The sequence below is a fragment of the Otolemur garnettii genome, unplaced genomic scaffold, assembly GCF_000181295.1.
Source record: "Otolemur garnettii isolate 467f Iridium unplaced genomic scaffold, OtoGar3 scaffold00005, whole genome shotgun sequence".
Lineage (NCBI taxonomy): Eukaryota > Metazoa > Chordata > Mammalia > Primates > Galagidae > Otolemur > Otolemur garnettii.
In genome coordinates, this window is record NW_003852400.1 from 19,753,952 (window position 1) to 19,771,425 (window position 17,474).

At 38.9% G+C, this 17,474-nt stretch overlaps 1 protein-coding gene across 1 annotated transcript in view; it reads right to left on the bottom strand.

Moving 5' to 3' along the window:
* The window catches only part of LOC100959700 (lanosterol 14-alpha demethylase), a 24,621-nt gene that overhangs the window by 2,908 nt on the left and 4,239 nt on the right, over positions 1 to 17,474 (bottom strand). The window contains exons 3-9 of the mRNA XM_012812124.2: positions 16,270 to 16,446; positions 15,077 to 15,203; positions 13,115 to 13,289; positions 10,624 to 10,743; positions 9,710 to 9,905; positions 4,705 to 4,800; positions 3,310 to 3,478 (exon numbers count right to left, since the gene is read on the bottom strand). Coding sequence (XP_012667578.1) covers positions 3,310 to 3,478; positions 4,705 to 4,800; positions 9,710 to 9,905; positions 10,624 to 10,743; positions 13,115 to 13,289; positions 15,077 to 15,203; positions 16,270 to 16,446 — 1,060 coding nt within the window. The remainder of the gene's footprint in view (positions 1 to 3,309; positions 3,479 to 4,704; positions 4,801 to 9,709; positions 9,906 to 10,623; positions 10,744 to 13,114; positions 13,290 to 15,076; positions 15,204 to 16,269; positions 16,447 to 17,474) is intronic.

The window sequence follows — 17,474 nt, forward strand, 5'->3', positions numbered from 1 at the left end:
CACAGCACTCTACCCAGGGAGACAGCTTGAGGTCCATCTCACAAAAAAAAAAAATCTAGGTGAAGGACTTAAAGCGACTTCTAAACTGACTTAAAGGCTAAAGATACAGCAACCAAGACAGTATGATACTAGTAAGAATCAACAAACAGATCAATGGAACGGAACAAAGCACCCAGACATATTTTCATGCTTATTTGATTATCAACAAAGGTGTGAGAAAAAGTCTTTACAATATATGATGCTGGACTAACTAGATACTACACAGGGAAAAGACTGAAATGCAGTTCCTATCTCAACACACAAATTCGAAATGGGACATAAACCATAAATGTTACGACAATCAATTTTAGTAGAGAAAAGGGGGATATATTCAAAACTTGGGCTAAGCAAAGATTTTCAGACATGACCAGAATGCAATAACCATTGTAAAAATTGATAAATTACTAGCACTCTGGGAGACCAAAGTGGGTGGACTGCCTGAGTTCAAGAGTTAGAGACCAGCCTGAGCCAGAGCAAGACCTCTGGCTCTAAAAAAATAGCCAGGCACATTATGGCAGATGTCGGTAGTCCCAGCTACTTGGGAGGCTGATTGCAAGAGAATCACTTAAGCCCAAGAGATTGCTGTGAGCTGTGATGCCATAGCACTATACCGAGGGCAACAAAATGAGACTGTCTCAAAAATAAATAAATAAAAATAGATAAATTAGACTGAACTAAGGTTATTCATTTCTCAATCAACATTAGCTTAGGATCTGGGCATTTCACTGTAAAATTTTGCATTAAAAGAAAAAAACTGCTACTGAGTATAACACTTGCTTGGCCCATAACTGCATTATTTCTAGTTGCTATTTTTAAAAGGACATGTACAAACAAGTATAACAGCTAAGCAGAAGTTTGGCTTACAGTAAGAACAATTAAAAGGATTTTGCTTTTTTTAATTAAGAGTCACTCTGTCACCCTGGGTAGAGTGCCCTGGCATCATAACTCACAGTAACCCCAAACTCTTGGGCAATACTGCCTGAGCCTCTCAAGTAGCATGTGCCACTATGGCTATTTTTTTTTTTTTTTTTCTGTTTAATACACACAGGTCTCATTCTTGCTCTGGCTAACCTCGAACTCCTGAACTCAACCAATCCACCCACCTCAGCCTCCCAGGTTGCTGGGATTATAGGCGTGAGCCACTGCACTGGGCTAAAAGGATTATTTTTAATAGCAACAAACCAGAAGTATCCCAATGGAATCAGCAGCCAAATAGATAAATTCTGAAGATTCACAAAATGTAGATTTATTACTACATGCTGTATGCACCAACATAATTAAACAGCATGATTACAAATAAATGCTTAAAGAAATCAGAGATACTTAACATATTTACCAAGATAATTTGACATGTTTGTATGTCATCCCCCACCCCTGAAAATTCCAAGTACATCCAGAACCTCAGAATATGACCTTATTTGGAAACAGGATCTTTGTATATGTAATTAATTATGATGAAATCACAGACTTAGGGTGGGCCCTAGCACCAATGACTAGTGTCCTTATAAGAAGGCCATCTGAAGACACAGAGATACCCACATGGAAGGAATCCTGTTTCAGACAGGCAGTAATTAGAGTGACCCCTCTACAAGCCAAGGAAGGCCAAGAGCTACCAGATTCTAGGAAGGGGCAAGGAAGGAGCATGGTCCTGCCAACACTTGATTTTAGACTTCCAGCCTCCAAAACTGAGAAAATAAATGTATGTTGTTTTAAGCCAGCAAGGTTGTGGTAATTAGTTATGGAAGTCCTAGGAAACTAACACACTGACTAGAAAATAAAGATTGAAGAGACACTATACTTGCAACTAAATATTTCATACAATATAACTTCAGAGACCACAATTAAGATCCATAAATGGGGTGTTTAAAAAGCAAAGACTTGAGATTTAATATGAGGTTCTAAAAATAACAGCTGTCCAAAAATGGAATGAGCTGTCACAGAAGGTAACTGAGTAATCCACACCCATTTCCTGTAAAGTTCAAGCAGAAGCCAGATAATTACAGTTTAGAAAAGAGTACTCAGGCTCAGCGCCTATAGCTCAACCGGCTAAGGCCATGTACACCTACGGTGGCGGGTTCGAATCCCCAGCCCGGACCCGCCAAAACAACAATGACGGCTGCAACCAAAAAATAGCCGGGCGTTGTGGCGGGCGCCTGTGGTCCCAGCTACTTAGGAGGCGGAGGCAAGAGACTCGCTTGAGCCCAGGAGTTGGAGGTTGCTGTGAGCTGGAAGGTCTGGCACTCTACCCAGGGGGGACAGCTTGAGGCTCTGTCTCAAAAAAAAAAAAAGAGTACTCTTTGGGGCAGAATTTAGGTGACAGAATGCCCTTCCAAATGTTAACAATCAATGATTATTTTATATGTCATACACCACAGTGTTAAATTTATTTATTAAACAAAGTTAAGACTGATTATTTTATGTCATATACCACAGTGTTAAATTTATTTATTAAACAAAGTTAAGTCCCAAAAGACTTTCTATGTGGAAAAAGTGTGACCAAGGACAAAACAGTTCTCTCCCTTAAATGATCTCTTTGGAAAGACTAAATAAAAAGTCACAGAATATAATTTAATCTGTACAGAGTACTAATGAATGAACTGAGAAATTATTGGAGGAGCAAGGATCTGCTAAATTACTTTGGAATCTACTTGGGAAGAGTTGGAGGTTGCTGTGAGCTGTGACACCATAGCACTCTACTGAGGGCAACATAATGAGACTCAGTCTCAAAAAATAAAATAAGAATCTACTTGGGAAATGAAATTTCCAAACCTACATATAACCTGCCCAAATTTGAAGACCATTTTGTCATAAAGATACAGAGAACTAAAACATTTACTAATAATTCAGAAAAGCTTTAATTTTAATAGGCTGCCTTTACTCCTTTCTGAAATGATGGTAATCAGTTATAGTTAGCCTGAAAGAATTCCAAATGTGGGTGTGCTCACCCAATCATTCTTTGAAACAACTCATGAAGCTTTCAAGACTATTATAAGGCAAACACGGGTAGACTACAAAAATTAGACCTAATAAAAACTAGACAGGTTAGAAGGTTATAGAGCATTGTATAAGGATTCACAGAACAAATCTATTTAGTACAAACGAAAGATTCTTTTCCAACCTGCAAAATTTCTACCCCTACAAAACTTTGTAGGAATGTCTCTATAAAGGGAGACATTTATATCTGTAAATAAAATTCACATGGATTATTTTATTTTAACAGAGACAAATAAGTTATCAGAATGAGTATTTCAATTCATATAATCATCTTACCAGCTCCAAATGGCACATAGGCAAACTTCTCTCCTGATGCTGGGTTATCTTGTAAATAGCGATCGGGATTAAAGTCCAGACGTTCTACCCATGAGTCTTTAAGTCTTTGATTGACAGTAGGAGAAACACACACCTGATGTCCAGGAGGGATAGTATATCCTGCCACAGTCTAAAATGAAAGCAACACATTTCATTAGAGAATTTTAAAATGTGCTATCACATAATCAGATCATTGTGCAACGAAGCATGGATATATATGACCTATACAATGCTCCTTGATTTACAATAAGGTTATGTCCCGATAAGCCCATCATAAATTTTAAAGACTGTAAGTCAAACCATCATAGTCAACCACCATATGTACGTACATTTAAAAACTGGCCAGATGATAGGCCAACTAAAATTTATTTAACTCAAGATGGCTCCTCCCCAAAAAAGATGATTTCCAAGTAAGCCCACATTGAGTTTCAAATGTGTAGTACCCAAATCAAACTTATAATGCTTTTTACTATCTGATTTATGCATGTCATATGACTAAAATTTTTTACAACAAAACATTATTAAACCAAAAAAACTAATATTTTAAAATTCCCAATTGCTAAATAAAAATGTAGAGCATGATAAGCATTAGAGATTAGCATGTATACTATCTGAAAATATGTAAAAATATTCACATACTTCGAATATAAAAAATTGAAACTCATGTGGAAATGGTGATTATTCCTTTTTTTTTTTTTTTTGAGACAGAGTCTCATTATGTTCCCCTTGGTATAGTGCCGTAGCAACCTCAAACTCGGGCTCAAGCGATTCACTTGTCTCAGCCTCCCAAGTAGCTGGGACTACAGGCGACTGCCACAATACCTGGCTATTTTTACTTGTTGTTGCAGTTGTCATTACCATTTAGCAGGCCCCAGCCAGGGTCCTACCTGCCAGCCTCAGTGTATGATAAGCACCGAGCCTCTACTATTTTTATTTTTTATATTTTTTGAGACAGAGTCTCACACTGTCACCTGGGTAGAGTCCCCTGACATCATAGCTCACAGCAAAGGCAAACTCTTGGGCTCAAGCAATCCTCTTGCCTCAGCCTCCCAAGTAGCTAGGACTTTACAGGTGCCCACAATGCCCTGTTAGGTTTTCTTTGCTGGTTTGTTTGTTTTTTCTAACTTTAGTAGAGACAGGGTCTTGCTCTTGCTCAGGCTGATCTCAAACTGAGCTCAGGTGATCCACCCACCTTGGCCTCTGAGAATGCTAAGATTTATAGGCGTGAGCCACCATACCTGACCAATTATTCTACTTTTTTAGTTGAAAAAAATTCTCTTTCATGCTATTCTACTTTCTAATTTTGATAAACAAACACTGGGGGCACAAAGGTGTAAATCTAGCCAAGAGACTTACCTGAGGAGTTTTGGCCATTCTCATCATAGTCATTATAGGAGGTCTGAGTCTTAATGTTTCTTTTATACAGCGATCAAGTAAATTTAGATCCTTGAGCTAAAAAGAGAAAGCATTTCCTGATTTTTATAAATATTTAACATACTTAATCAGAATAAAAAAAATTTAACTTCCTGGTTTAGTATAAACTAGCTTGCATTCTAGGTAGAAGTGCAGAGGACTGGTTCAGAGTGGCTAAGATTATCATGCTGTATCACTATCTATGGTTAACAAAGGGAATAAAGGAGGGCAAGATAACAAGAAGAGAAGTGATCACTCCGAGGAATGGCATAGAAAGTACATGCAAAAATTCACTCCCCCTAAAAATAACAACACTAGCAAAAATCTCAATGTCAACTTTTTCAAACTCTAAAAAACTAACCAAAGGTAGTCTGCAATAAGAGCTATCAAGACACAGAACAAAAAGTTCAAAGGACAAACTGGGGATTTAGATGTTCACAAGAGACTGAGAAAAGTTCCCTGGGAGACTTACTGTTTTTCAATAAATCTCTATCCAAATATTAGATGGCCACTAAAGTAAAAAGTAAAAACTTCAGTGACCTCACCACAGAACACATAATTTATATAATTAATGCTGTAATGGCACTAAACAAACAGCAGCAGCAACAACAAACTCAAGGAGGAAGAAATCTGGTTTCTAGAGTTACCACATTATTTTAAATGTACTGTTTTCAACAAAAAACTATTTAAGAAAAAAAAAAAAGGAAAGTATGGCCAGTATATTATAAAAAAGAAATTATGGCTCGGCGCCTGTGGCTCAACTGGCTAAGGCGCCAGCCACGTACACCTAAGGTGGCGGGTTCGAATCCCCAGCCTGGACCCGCTAAACAACAATGACGGCTGCAACCAAAAAAAAATAGCCAGGCATTGTGGCGGGCGCCTGTGGTCCCAGCTACATGGGAGGCAGAGGCAGGAGACTCGCTTGAGCCCAGGAGTTGGAGGGTGCTGTGAGATGTAATTCCACGGCACTCTACCCAGGGGGACAGCTTGAGGCTCTGTCTCAAAAAAAAAAAAAAAAAAAATTATATAGAAACTATCCATGAAGAAGCCCAGACATTGGATTTTCTAGACAGAGAATTTAAATCAGCTATTATAAATAGGTGCAAAGAAGTAAAGAAAACTATTATCTAAATAATTAAAGTATAAGGTGGTGCCTGTGGCTCAAGGAATAGGGCGCTGGCCCCATATACCAAGGGTGGCAGGTTTCAGCCCAGCCCTGACCAAAACTATGAAATTAATAATAATAAAGTATAAACCATGCCTTACCAAACAGAATATTTATAAATTATTTTTTTAAGGAACCAAATTAAAAAGTATAAAAACTGGAATTAAAAAGTATAAAAACTGAAATGAAAAACTCACTAGAGGGGATCAACAGCAGATCTGAACTGGCAAAAGAAAGAATAACATCAAAAGAACAAAATACTTAAGACTCAAACAATCCTCCAACCTTAGCCTCCCAAGTAGCTAAGACTACTGGCACATGTCACCACAACTGGCTATAGGTTTTTGACAAGAAAATTCAATGCAGAAAAAAAAGTCTTTTCAATAAACTAGGCTGGACAACCAGATAACCACATGTCAAAGAATGAAGACCTCACACAATATATAAAAATAAACTCAAAATAGATCAAAGACTTAAATATAAGAGATGAAAACATAAAACACTAAGAAAAAACACAGTAAATCTTCATACCCTTTGATTAGGCAATAGTTTCTTAGACACTAATAGCACATCAAGAAAAAATACAGGGTGGCACCTATGGCTCAGTGAGTAGGGCACCAGCCCCATATACCACCGATGGCAGGTTCAAACCCAGCCCTGGCCAAACTGCAACAAAAAAATAGCCGGGTGTTGTGGCAGGCACCTGTAGTCCCAGCTACTTGGGAGGCTGAGGCAAGAGAATTGCCTAAGACCAGCAGCTGGAGATTGCTGTGAGCTGTGATGTCACTGCACTCTAAAGAAGGTGATAAAGTGAGGCTCTGTCTCTTAAAAAAAAAAAAAAGAAAGAAAGAAAAATACATAAACTCTTATAACTAAATGATAAAAAGAAAAATAACCCATGTTTGGGCAGCACCTGTGGCTCAAGGAGTAGGGCGCCGGCCCCCTATGCTGGAGGTAGTGGGTTCCAACCCAGCCCCAGCCAAAAACTGCAAAAAATTAAAAAAATTAAAAAATAAAAATAAATAGGCTCAGCACCTGTGGCTCAAGCAGCAAAGGCACCAGCCACATACACCTGAGCTGGCGGGTTTGAATCCAGCCTGGGCCCGCCAAACAACAAGGACGGCTGCAACCAAAAAATAACCAGGCATTGTAGTGGGCACCTGTAGTCCCAGCTACTTGGGAGGTGGAGGCAGAAGACTCGCTTGAGCCCAGGAGTTGGAGGTTGCTGGTGAGCTGTGATGCCATGGCACTCTACCCAGGGCAACAGCTTGAGGCTCTGTCTCAAAAATAAATAAATAAATAAATAAAGATAAATAACCCATGTTTAAAATGGGAACAGATATGAGCAAATATTTTTCCAAAGAAGATAGACCGAAGTCAAAGAGCACATCATAAGACACTCAACATCATTGGTCATCACAGAAATGCAGGGCCAAAATGAAATACCACTTTGCACCTGTTGTAATCAAAAAGTCAGATAACAAGTTTGGTGAGGATGTGGAGTAACCAGAACCTTCGTGTTAGTGGAATTGGAACATTGTGCAACCAATTTGGAAAACACTCTGGCAGTTCCTCAAAGTTGTCATAAGACTCCTCAATTCTACTTCTAAGTATGTACCACCAACACTGAAAACATATATCCACACAAAATCCGAACATAAAGTTCAGAGTAGCATTATTTCTAATAGATAAAAAGTAGAAACAACCCAAATGTCTGCCAACTGATGAATGGATACACAAAATGCCTTATATCCATATAATGGAATATTACTGGCAATAAAAAGGACTGAAGTACTGATATAACAAGCATAAACTCTGATAACATGCTCAATAAATAAAGCTAGTCCCAAAAGTCCACATATTGTTAGATTCCATTTACAAGAAAGTCCAGAACAGGTAAACCCAAGGAAACAAAAAGTATATTACTAAGCCAGAGGCAGGGTCGGGGGAATGGAGCTTGACTGCTAACAACTACTGGCTATCTTATGGAAGTGAAGTAAATGATCAAAAATTAAATCGTAATGGTTTCCCAACTCTGAAAGTACTAAAAACCACAAAATTATGTATCTTAAAGGGAAGGATTTTAAGGTATGTCAATTATCTATCAAGCTGTTACATAAAAGGTTATAATCAGGAATGAAAGAGGGGACATCACTACTGATCTAACAGAAATAAAAAGGATAATAAGAGAATACTATAAATAACTGGATACCAACAAATTAGGTAACCTAGATGAAATGGACAAATTCCTAGAAAAACACAAACTACTAAAACTGATGAAGAAATGGAACATCTGAATAGCCCTAAAACAAGTAAGTTGTATCAGTACTTTGCCCAAAGAACAGCACAGACACATGTGGCTTCACTGATAAATTCTACCTAACATGTAAAAAAAGATTAATGCCAATCATTCATAAACTCTTCCAAAAACTAGAAGAGAAAGAGAACACATTCAAACTCATTCTATGAGACCTATATAACCCTGATACCAAACCCAATCAAGGACATCACAATAAAACCACAGATCAATCTCCCTTATGAATATAAATGCAAAAGTCTTCAACAAAATACTAACAAAGTAGATCCCGCAACATATAAAAAATCCAGCAACACAGCAGCACCCACAGCTCAGCAGGTAGGGTGCCAGCCACATACACCAAGGCTGGAGGATTCGAACCTGGCCCGGGCCAGCTAAAAGACCAATGACAACTGCAACAAAAAAAATTGCCAGGCATTGTGGCAGGCACCTGTAGTCCCAGCTACTTGAGAGGCTGAGGCAAGAGAATTGCTTAAGCCCAAGAGTTTGAAGTCACTGTGAGCTGTGATGTCACAACACTCTACCCAAGGTGACAGCTTGAGACTCTGTCTCAAAAAAAAAAAAGAAAAAAAAAATCCAGCAACATGACAAAGCAGGATTTATCCCAGTAATACAATTAACATCTGGAAATCAATGTTATACATCATATCAATACAGGAGCAAAGAACACAAAAAATAACAGGAAGAGGCTCGAGACTTGTGGCTCAAGTGGCTAAGGCACCAGCCACATACACCTTAGGTGGCGAGTTCGAATCCAGCCCAGGCCCGCCAAAAACAACGAGGGCTGCAACCAAAAAAAAAAAATAGCCAGGCGTTGTGGCAGGCGCCTGTAGTCCCAGCTACTTGGGAGGCTGAGGCAGGAGACTCACTTGAGTCCAGGAATTAGAGATTGCTGTGAGCTGTGATGCCACAGCACTCTACCTAGGGGGATAGCTTGAGGCTCTGTCTCAAAAAAAATAAAATAACAGGAAGAGACCATGACCAGGGTTTACTTCCAATGTGGAATCTCAGGTTGTACAGAGAACCCTTCTCTCTTCCTTTCCAGCCAGCAGGCTGGGTGTAGTGTTTATGAATTTCCAATCTCCATTACTACTACTATCACTTTAAGTCTCTGCAAATGCCCAGGCCATTCTCCACACATAGCATTCTACATAATTCAGAGGCTTCTACACTTCATAAGACATACGACCCACACATAATATCCTTTCTATCTAAAGAAGCCAGACTTTGAAGTGGAGGAAGTAAGTACCAAAGACACAACCCTAAGGATCTCTAAGGTATCAACTCAAAAGATATCTGATCAATTTAATGGCCAGCACAGTATCATTAGGATATTTTAGGTAAGATTATGGGGGATAATTCAGCTTAAGATATATAAAAAACCTGAAACTGTCTGTCCCTTCTAAAAAGTCACTGCAGATATTCAAAGTGATGAGGCAGCAATGAAACAGAAAAATCCAACAAACCTGGTCGTAAGCTAAAGGAGGCAGATCCTCTCCACAGACTGTTTGCTGTTCTAAATAACATTTTTCTTGAAGTGTTTTGTCTCTGGCCAAAAAGAAGCCCATCCAGGCACTAGTAGTTGAGGATGTGTGCTGCCCTGCCAAGAGCAGTCCAATAAGCATCCCTGCTACTTCATCATCTGACAAAGGACGTCCATCCCTATGGAACAAACCACACACATGAATGTAACACTTAGACACATTCATACCTCAATCTTTAAATAAAGTGTCATAATAAATACATTTTTCAGATATAGCAGTCTCCTGCATTCGCCTACAACAAGTCAGAGGGTTTTTTCTCCCTACCACCTCGCCTTAGGGAAGAGACAGACCAGTGGAAAATAGGAATTACAAAAACACTTCATAACAGTTTATTAGAAAACTCTTACCATGCCCAATCACTGGAATTCAAGTAAGCCTCAAGATGCAAGTAATTTGTGTCTCAACAATTTAAAAAGTCTCTGCTTTAGTGTCTGTAGCTCAGTGGTTAGGGCGCGAGCCACATACACTGGGGCTGGTGGGTTTGAAACCAGCCCGGGGCCTGCTAAACAACAACAACTACAACAAAAAAATAGCCAGGCACTGTGGTGAGTGCCTGTAGTCTCAGCTACTTGGGAAGCTGAGGCAAGAGAATCACTTAAACCCAAGAGTTTGAGGTTGCTGTGAGCTGTGATGCCACAGCACTCTACCAAAGGTAGCATGAGACTATCTCAAAAAAAAAAATTTTTTTTAAAAGCCAAAACAAAAAAAAAAAAGTCTAAAGATCATAGCTACCACCTTATTTTGACAGCATTATATTTCTTATCTAGAAGTATTATTTAACATTTTAATGTGTAATTTCTTGCTGCAGCTTAATATGTGATCTAAACAGCTCTTACTTGTATGTAGAATCTAGTAAAGTTTGCAGAATGTCATCAACTTTTTCTTCAGACTGTCTGCGTTTCTGGATTGCCTTGTAGAAAATATTCTTGATCTCTCGATGAGCTCTGTCCCTGCGTCTATAATTCAAAAATAGTGACTTTTTAAAATAAAGCAATACTTTGTAGAATCAAATTCATTTGAGAAGCAGAACTGAACTTAAAGCAACTTTATTTAATAAACTTGAATGACTCTAAAATAACTGACAAAAACTCAGAACCAAGAAAAAATATGAAGTCATGAAAATCTTAACAGTTAGAAATTTTCATGATCCTTCAGGGAAAGAACTGTTTAAATATGTGTAGCTCCTGATTCTTAACAAATTGTCTGTGTTCAAACTAAAGGCCCAAAGAAAAGCAAGAAACCCTCTAGAAGCATTTTCCAATTCAAAGGAAAGTTGAGGGTGGCGCCTGTGGCTCAGTGAGTAGGGCGCCGGCCTGATATACTGAGGGTGGTAGGTTTGAACCCAGCCCGGCCAAACTGCAACAAAAAAAAAAAATGAAAGTTGAATACTTTTTAAAATTAACTTGAAATCATCTCTTAAAACAGGATAGTCACTCTGGTCTCCTACAGGATTTGCTCCTACTTTTTATTTTCTAGTACAACAGGTATACAGGGGTCAAAAATACTAGTAGATTCAACTCCTTACATTCTACCTTTAAATAGGTGCTAACTATGTAGTAGCTAATGTGTTAAGTATTTTTCATGAGTTATTCATTTTATCTTCCTACAAAATAGGCACTATTATCCTCAATTTATATCTCCCTGCATAAGATCACACAGTCAAGGCCAGGCACAGTGGCTCACACCTGTAATCCTAGCATTCTGGGAGGCCAAGGCAGGTGGATTGCCTGAGCTCACGAGTTCCAGACCAGTCTGAGCAAGAGCAAGACCCATCTCTAAAAATAGCTGGGCATTGTGACTGGTGCGTATAGTCCCAGCTACTTGGGAGGCTGAGGCAAGAGTCTGAGGTTGCTGTAAGCTGTGATGCCACAGCACTCTACCAATGGCAACAAAATGAAACTGTCTCAAAAAACAAAAAACAAAAATCAGTCAGTGAGCATTCGATCTGGAATGTAAAACCAGACGATCTGACTTCTAAGCCCCCTCTCACATCAAGCCTTCTAATAAACACTCTTACCCTGCTTCACTTACAAGACTATAACTGAGGATCAACTGAGATCATACACAGAGAAGGGAGGAAGATGTTGAAGCTTAGTAGTATGAACACAGCACAGCCAGGAAAACAAAAGGCCTGTTTAAAAAAGTAAATGGAATAATCTGGTTAATCAGTTGGTATGAGTGAAACAGAAAAGGACTGAGCTAGAGTATCAAGAGCCTATCATAGCAAACTCAAGAATTCTGACTTCACTCAGGAGATAGGGCAAGTGGAAACAGGCTCAATACACATTTATGGAGGCCCACCATAAGCCAAGGGCTGTGCTGGGTGTTGTAATAGAATATATATTTTGAAACTGCAAAGCTCCTTACAAATACATAAGGATCTATAAGATGTGATGAGTTGCAGAGAACTTTAGAGAACCTCTCCTGGCTCTCTCTTTTACTCTCATCCCTCTTTTATTCTGTAAACAGATAGAAGGGAGCAGAAATGAAAGGAAAGGGGAATGCCAAATTAACTCTTCCCCATCTGTCACCTAAACAGAAATGAATCAACAAAGATACAGAAAACCTAATATGCAAGATACTAAGCTATACATCAAGTCCTAAGAGCTGCATACTTTTTCATCAGAGACAGTTCCCGCCCTTAGGAAAAACATAAGACAGCTAACATGGAGACAAATAGAAAATTAAATAAAGGCACAAATATTCAAAAAATAAAAATTTCACAATCCACTATAAAGCCACCCTGAATACAGGAACATGTGAGACAGGCAAACTTCAAAATATGAGACTAGACAACAACCACTTTTTGTTGTTACTGTTGTTGTTGTTGAGACAGAGTCTCACTTTGTCACCAGGCTATAGTGCCACGGCATCAGTCTAGCTCCCAGAAACCTCAAACTCCTGGGATCAAGTGATCCTCTTGCCTCAGCCTCCTAAGTAGCTGGGACTATAGCTACCCCACCCAGCTTGTTTTTCTATTTTTTAGTAGATAGAGATGGGGTCTCACTCTTGCTCAGGCTGGTCTTCAACTCCTAAGCTCAAGGGATCCTCCAACTCCAGCTTCCCAGAGTGGTAGGATTACAGGTGTGACCCACTGTGCTTGGCCAACAAGTCACTTCCTTAATAAACTGAAACTTACTTAGAAGGAGCTCAGTGTATAAAGAAAAACTTATCTTGAATTTTTATAGAAGAATAGTGATTCATAAACTCCTCTAATTTATGTTTTTACCTGTTTAAGTTTTTTCTTTGTTAAAACAAAGCATATATCAACACTACAGTAATTATACAAAGGTAAATAACCAAGTGTAATGTCTTCTTCATCCATACCTGAAACTAGGCAAAGGAAGCCAACCTGGTAACAGCCAGGCTGCATGGCTAAAACCTCCATCCAAATCTGCATACAGCTGTGCCACCTTCTCATTGAGTTGACTTCTGATTTCCTTTCCATGTAAACAATGGCTAGCTGTTAAAATTATGAGCTCAGAAAGAGCTTCAAATAAATCTAGGGGAAGAAAGATCATTCTCATTACTATGTCCCAAAACAATTTTGAAATTCTTAACCCTGTTTTCTTAACAATATAAAGGCATTGGGAAGTAAAATTGAGAGTAAAACCTTAGCTCTAGAACAAACAAGATCCTACTCACATCATAAAAAAAAAAGCTATGCACAACACTGAAGGAAAAAAGACAATGAACTAAACAGGAAGTATGCTGCTCCTATGGACAGCCAAAACAGATGCCACAAAGGCATCTAAAGCTCACTCATGAGCTCTTCATCCTTATGAAAAGATAAAAATGAAGATTAAAATGTGGTTATCTGGCTCAGCACCCTTAGCACAGTGGTTACAGCACCAGCCACATACACCGAGGCTGGCTGGTTTGCTAGCAGGTTCGAAGCCAGCCTGGTCAACAATGACAACTGCACCAAAAAAATAGCTGGGCATAGGGCATCGCCAGTGGCTCAGTGAGTAGCGTGCTGGCCCCATATACCAAAGGTGGCGGGTTCAAACCTAGCCCCAGCCAAACTGCAACAAAAAATAGCTGGGCATTGTGGCAGGAGGCCGTAGTCCCAGCTACTCAGGAGGCTGAGGCAAGAGAATCGCTTAAGCCCAAGAGCTGGAGGTTACTATGAGCTGTGATACTACAGCACTCTACTGAGGGCGACAAAGTGAGACTCTCTCTCAAAAAAAAAAAAAAGTGGTTATCTGATTTCCAGGCCATAGTAAAACAAAAGCAGCAAAAGTTTATTTATAATGCATATTAGGACAATAACAAGGCACTTTCCAGCAGTACAAAGACTGAAGTTTAGCTTATTCTTCTGGTTAAAAAAAAAAGGATGATCAGAACTAAAAACTAAAGTCTTGGCCATATACAAAAAAAAGACTATAACTAATCACTAGTTGGTACATTCCAACATTAGAGACAGATGGATCAGGCAAGCACATATTGATGACACAGAATAAAAATTATCCAATTAATTCCTAGGGTTTTTTTTTGAGACAGAGCCTCAAGCTATCCCCCTGCGTAGAGTACTGTGGCATCACGGCTCACAGCAACCTCCAACTCCTGGGCTCAAGTGAGTCCCCTGCCTCAGCCTCCCAAATAGCTGGGACCACAGCGCCAGCCACAACGCCCGGGTATTTTTTGGTTGCAGCCATCATTGTTGTTTTGGTGGGCCCGGGCTGGATTTGAACCCACCACCTTAGGTATATGTGGCTGGCGCCTTAGCCACTTGAGCCACAGGCACTGAGCCTAATTCCTGTTTTTTAATTCCACATTCACCAAGTGAACTTCCAATCATTTGGCTTTCCAATTAGATTTCCCAGTAAAGAAAACAATCAGCAAATATTCTGGTCTTCTTGGTGCTATAATCATATGTCTCATATGTATTATTAAAGTGGCATTCTGATTTACACATTAACTTGTTATAACGTTAGAAAATATTTCAACTTTAGGTATACTAAAAATAGTTTCTGACCTTTAATAGAAGCTAAAGACCAGATCCAGAATGTGATGAACTGTCAAAGCCCTGGGTCCAGCTGCCCTGTGGGCAGATGCTGCTTCCTAGGGGCACAGAAATTGCCTCTGAAGGCAATACTGACTCCAGTCCAGTATAAAGACTGGATTCTCAGTTACAACTGCACAGTAATGGTAACACATCCCTCCTAGTAAATGCAAGGTAGTTTAACACACACTGTCGCTTGTTTTAAATGCACTACACACATACGTACTTTAGATTTCTATTCACAGAAGAGTAGGAATAGGACAAATGTAAGATGTTTGGCTTACTTTTTTCCCCACTTTCTCCCCAACTTTGAAAGTATTCCTTTGTTTCTTTTTCAATTATAGAAACATGCTGCCGAAAGTGGGCTATGTTAAGGCCACTTTTTAACATTTTCTTCTGTTCCAAGAAAACCTTCAAAAAAATTAAGAGTACAATGCATTAAAATACATTTTTATTTTATCATAAGATCCATTTGGGTTATTACAACTAATAACAGTAAGATAACTAATGGTTTTAACCCTATGTGAGCATTTATAGTTTAAGAGTCTAATAATCTGTGTGAGAAAATGTACATATATCTGAGCAAAAAGATCCTCCATGGCCCTTTCTTTTGGCCTTAAGGAGACTCATTCCTCCCTTCCCATCATATCCAAGAAACAACACTTAATGTTAACTTTTAACTGCTACTCTAGGGTTATTTGTGCTTCATTCACTGCCAGAGCCCACACCAAGCACTTAGGCAAATTATCTGATTTGTATTCTGTATTAATTAACAACATTTTAATATTTGAATTTGGGGGTAAAACACACACAAACTGCATTAAAAGAGAACCTTTAAAATTAGCCATCTCTGGCTCGGCGCCTGTGGCTCAAGCGGCTAAGGCGCCAGCCACATACACCTAAGGTGGTGGATTCGAATCCCCAGCCCGGGGCCCGCCAAACAACAATGATGGCTGCAACAACAACAAAAAATGGCCAGGCATTGTGGTGGGCGCCTGTAGTCCCAGCTACTTGGGAGGCTGAGGCAGGAGACTCGCTTGAGCCCAGGAGGTTGCTGTGAGCGTGATGCCATGGCACTCTACCCAGGGGGATAGCTTGAGGCTCCGTCTAAAAAAAAAAAAAAAATTAGCCATCTCTAACTCCAAATAGCTCTTATGCTAGACTTTTAGGCAGAGTGTGTAGATAGGACGTCCTTTTGACAAAATAATAGGATTTTCTTATTACTCTCTCACATTAAATCTCGATATGCTAAGTTATCATTTATTGCATTTTTTCATACAGGAAGCCCTTTAAAATTGCACAGTCCATACGAGTTCCTTATCAGTTACCCATGGCTTTTCTTCTTTTAAATGTATTGTGGCTCTTCAGATTCTTGATCCAAAGAATGAATTATTTTTACATTTTAAATGTAGAACACTATTAGCTGTAACTATTACAGTACAGATCTGTCTTTGTTCAGGACAACGGTGTTACTGACCGGATTAGGCACATCATAGGCCACTCCCTTCCCAAACACAGGCGTTGTCAGACGACTGTAGACATCTTCGGCATTCAGGTCTTCATTTTTACTATTAAAAAGCAGCGCAGCAGCATCACTCCCCAAAAGGTAAGTAAATGTCTTCCCTACCATGGTGAAACTAAATACAGGTCCATACTACAGAGAGAAAAGCATCCAAGTGATGTTATAAAAAGAAAAAAAATGTAGCACTGGGACACTAATTTTTCAAATCACAAAACCATACATTGTTGAAAAAAAACACACATAACTCTAAGGCAATTCTTTCATCCTGCCATATTCCCCCCTTCCATCTTTGTCCAAATTTATACTTACATCTATTCAGTTGCAAATGTAGTATAAATACGAATTTTTATTCTGCTTTTTCCACTGTTTATACTGAAAATATTTTCCATTCTTTACATAAACATCACTGTTAATTTACTTAACTGGTCTTTCATTACTGGACATATAGGCAATGTACCAGTTGTGTTTTGGTTTTGTTTTTTTACTATAGATAATTTTGTGTGATGACCATCTTTGAAAATATAGATTTCCCCCCTCTTTGGTTAAAAATACATTTATAGGAATAGCCAGCCAAAAACTGTGACCTTTTCTATAGTACTTGCTTTATAGTATAACCGAGAAGACACTATTAGTTTATTTGGTTATCAGTTTTACCACTATCTCACCTGAATAATTTCTTTTTTTTTTTATTAATCTGATTTGGTATTAAATGCATCCCCTTACAGTTTTCTGATTATGGAAAATTAGGATTTGTAGATATAATCATGAACAAAAATACTGTTCCTGACTCATCAAGCTTAGTCATTAGAAAAGATGCAAATTAATCAAACAATGACATTAACAAAGGTAAAACTGCAAATGTGGCAAGTATAACACAAAGGAATGCAACTGTGTAATGAGAGAACCTACAAAAGAGACTTAGGATAGAAAAGGCCACTAGAGCTGAGGCATAAAAGATGAGGAGTTAGCTCAGTAGCCAAACGCGTGCACAAAGGTTCTAAAGGTGACAAAAAGAGAAAGAATGAGAATTGAGATGAGATTTAAGCATGAGGCAATGCCTCATACATACAGCCATATTAAGGAAGTTTTTAAATGAGTGACACTTAAGAATTTTTCAGAAAGGGAAAAGCAGCTCAGCGCCTGTGGCTCAAGCAGCTAAG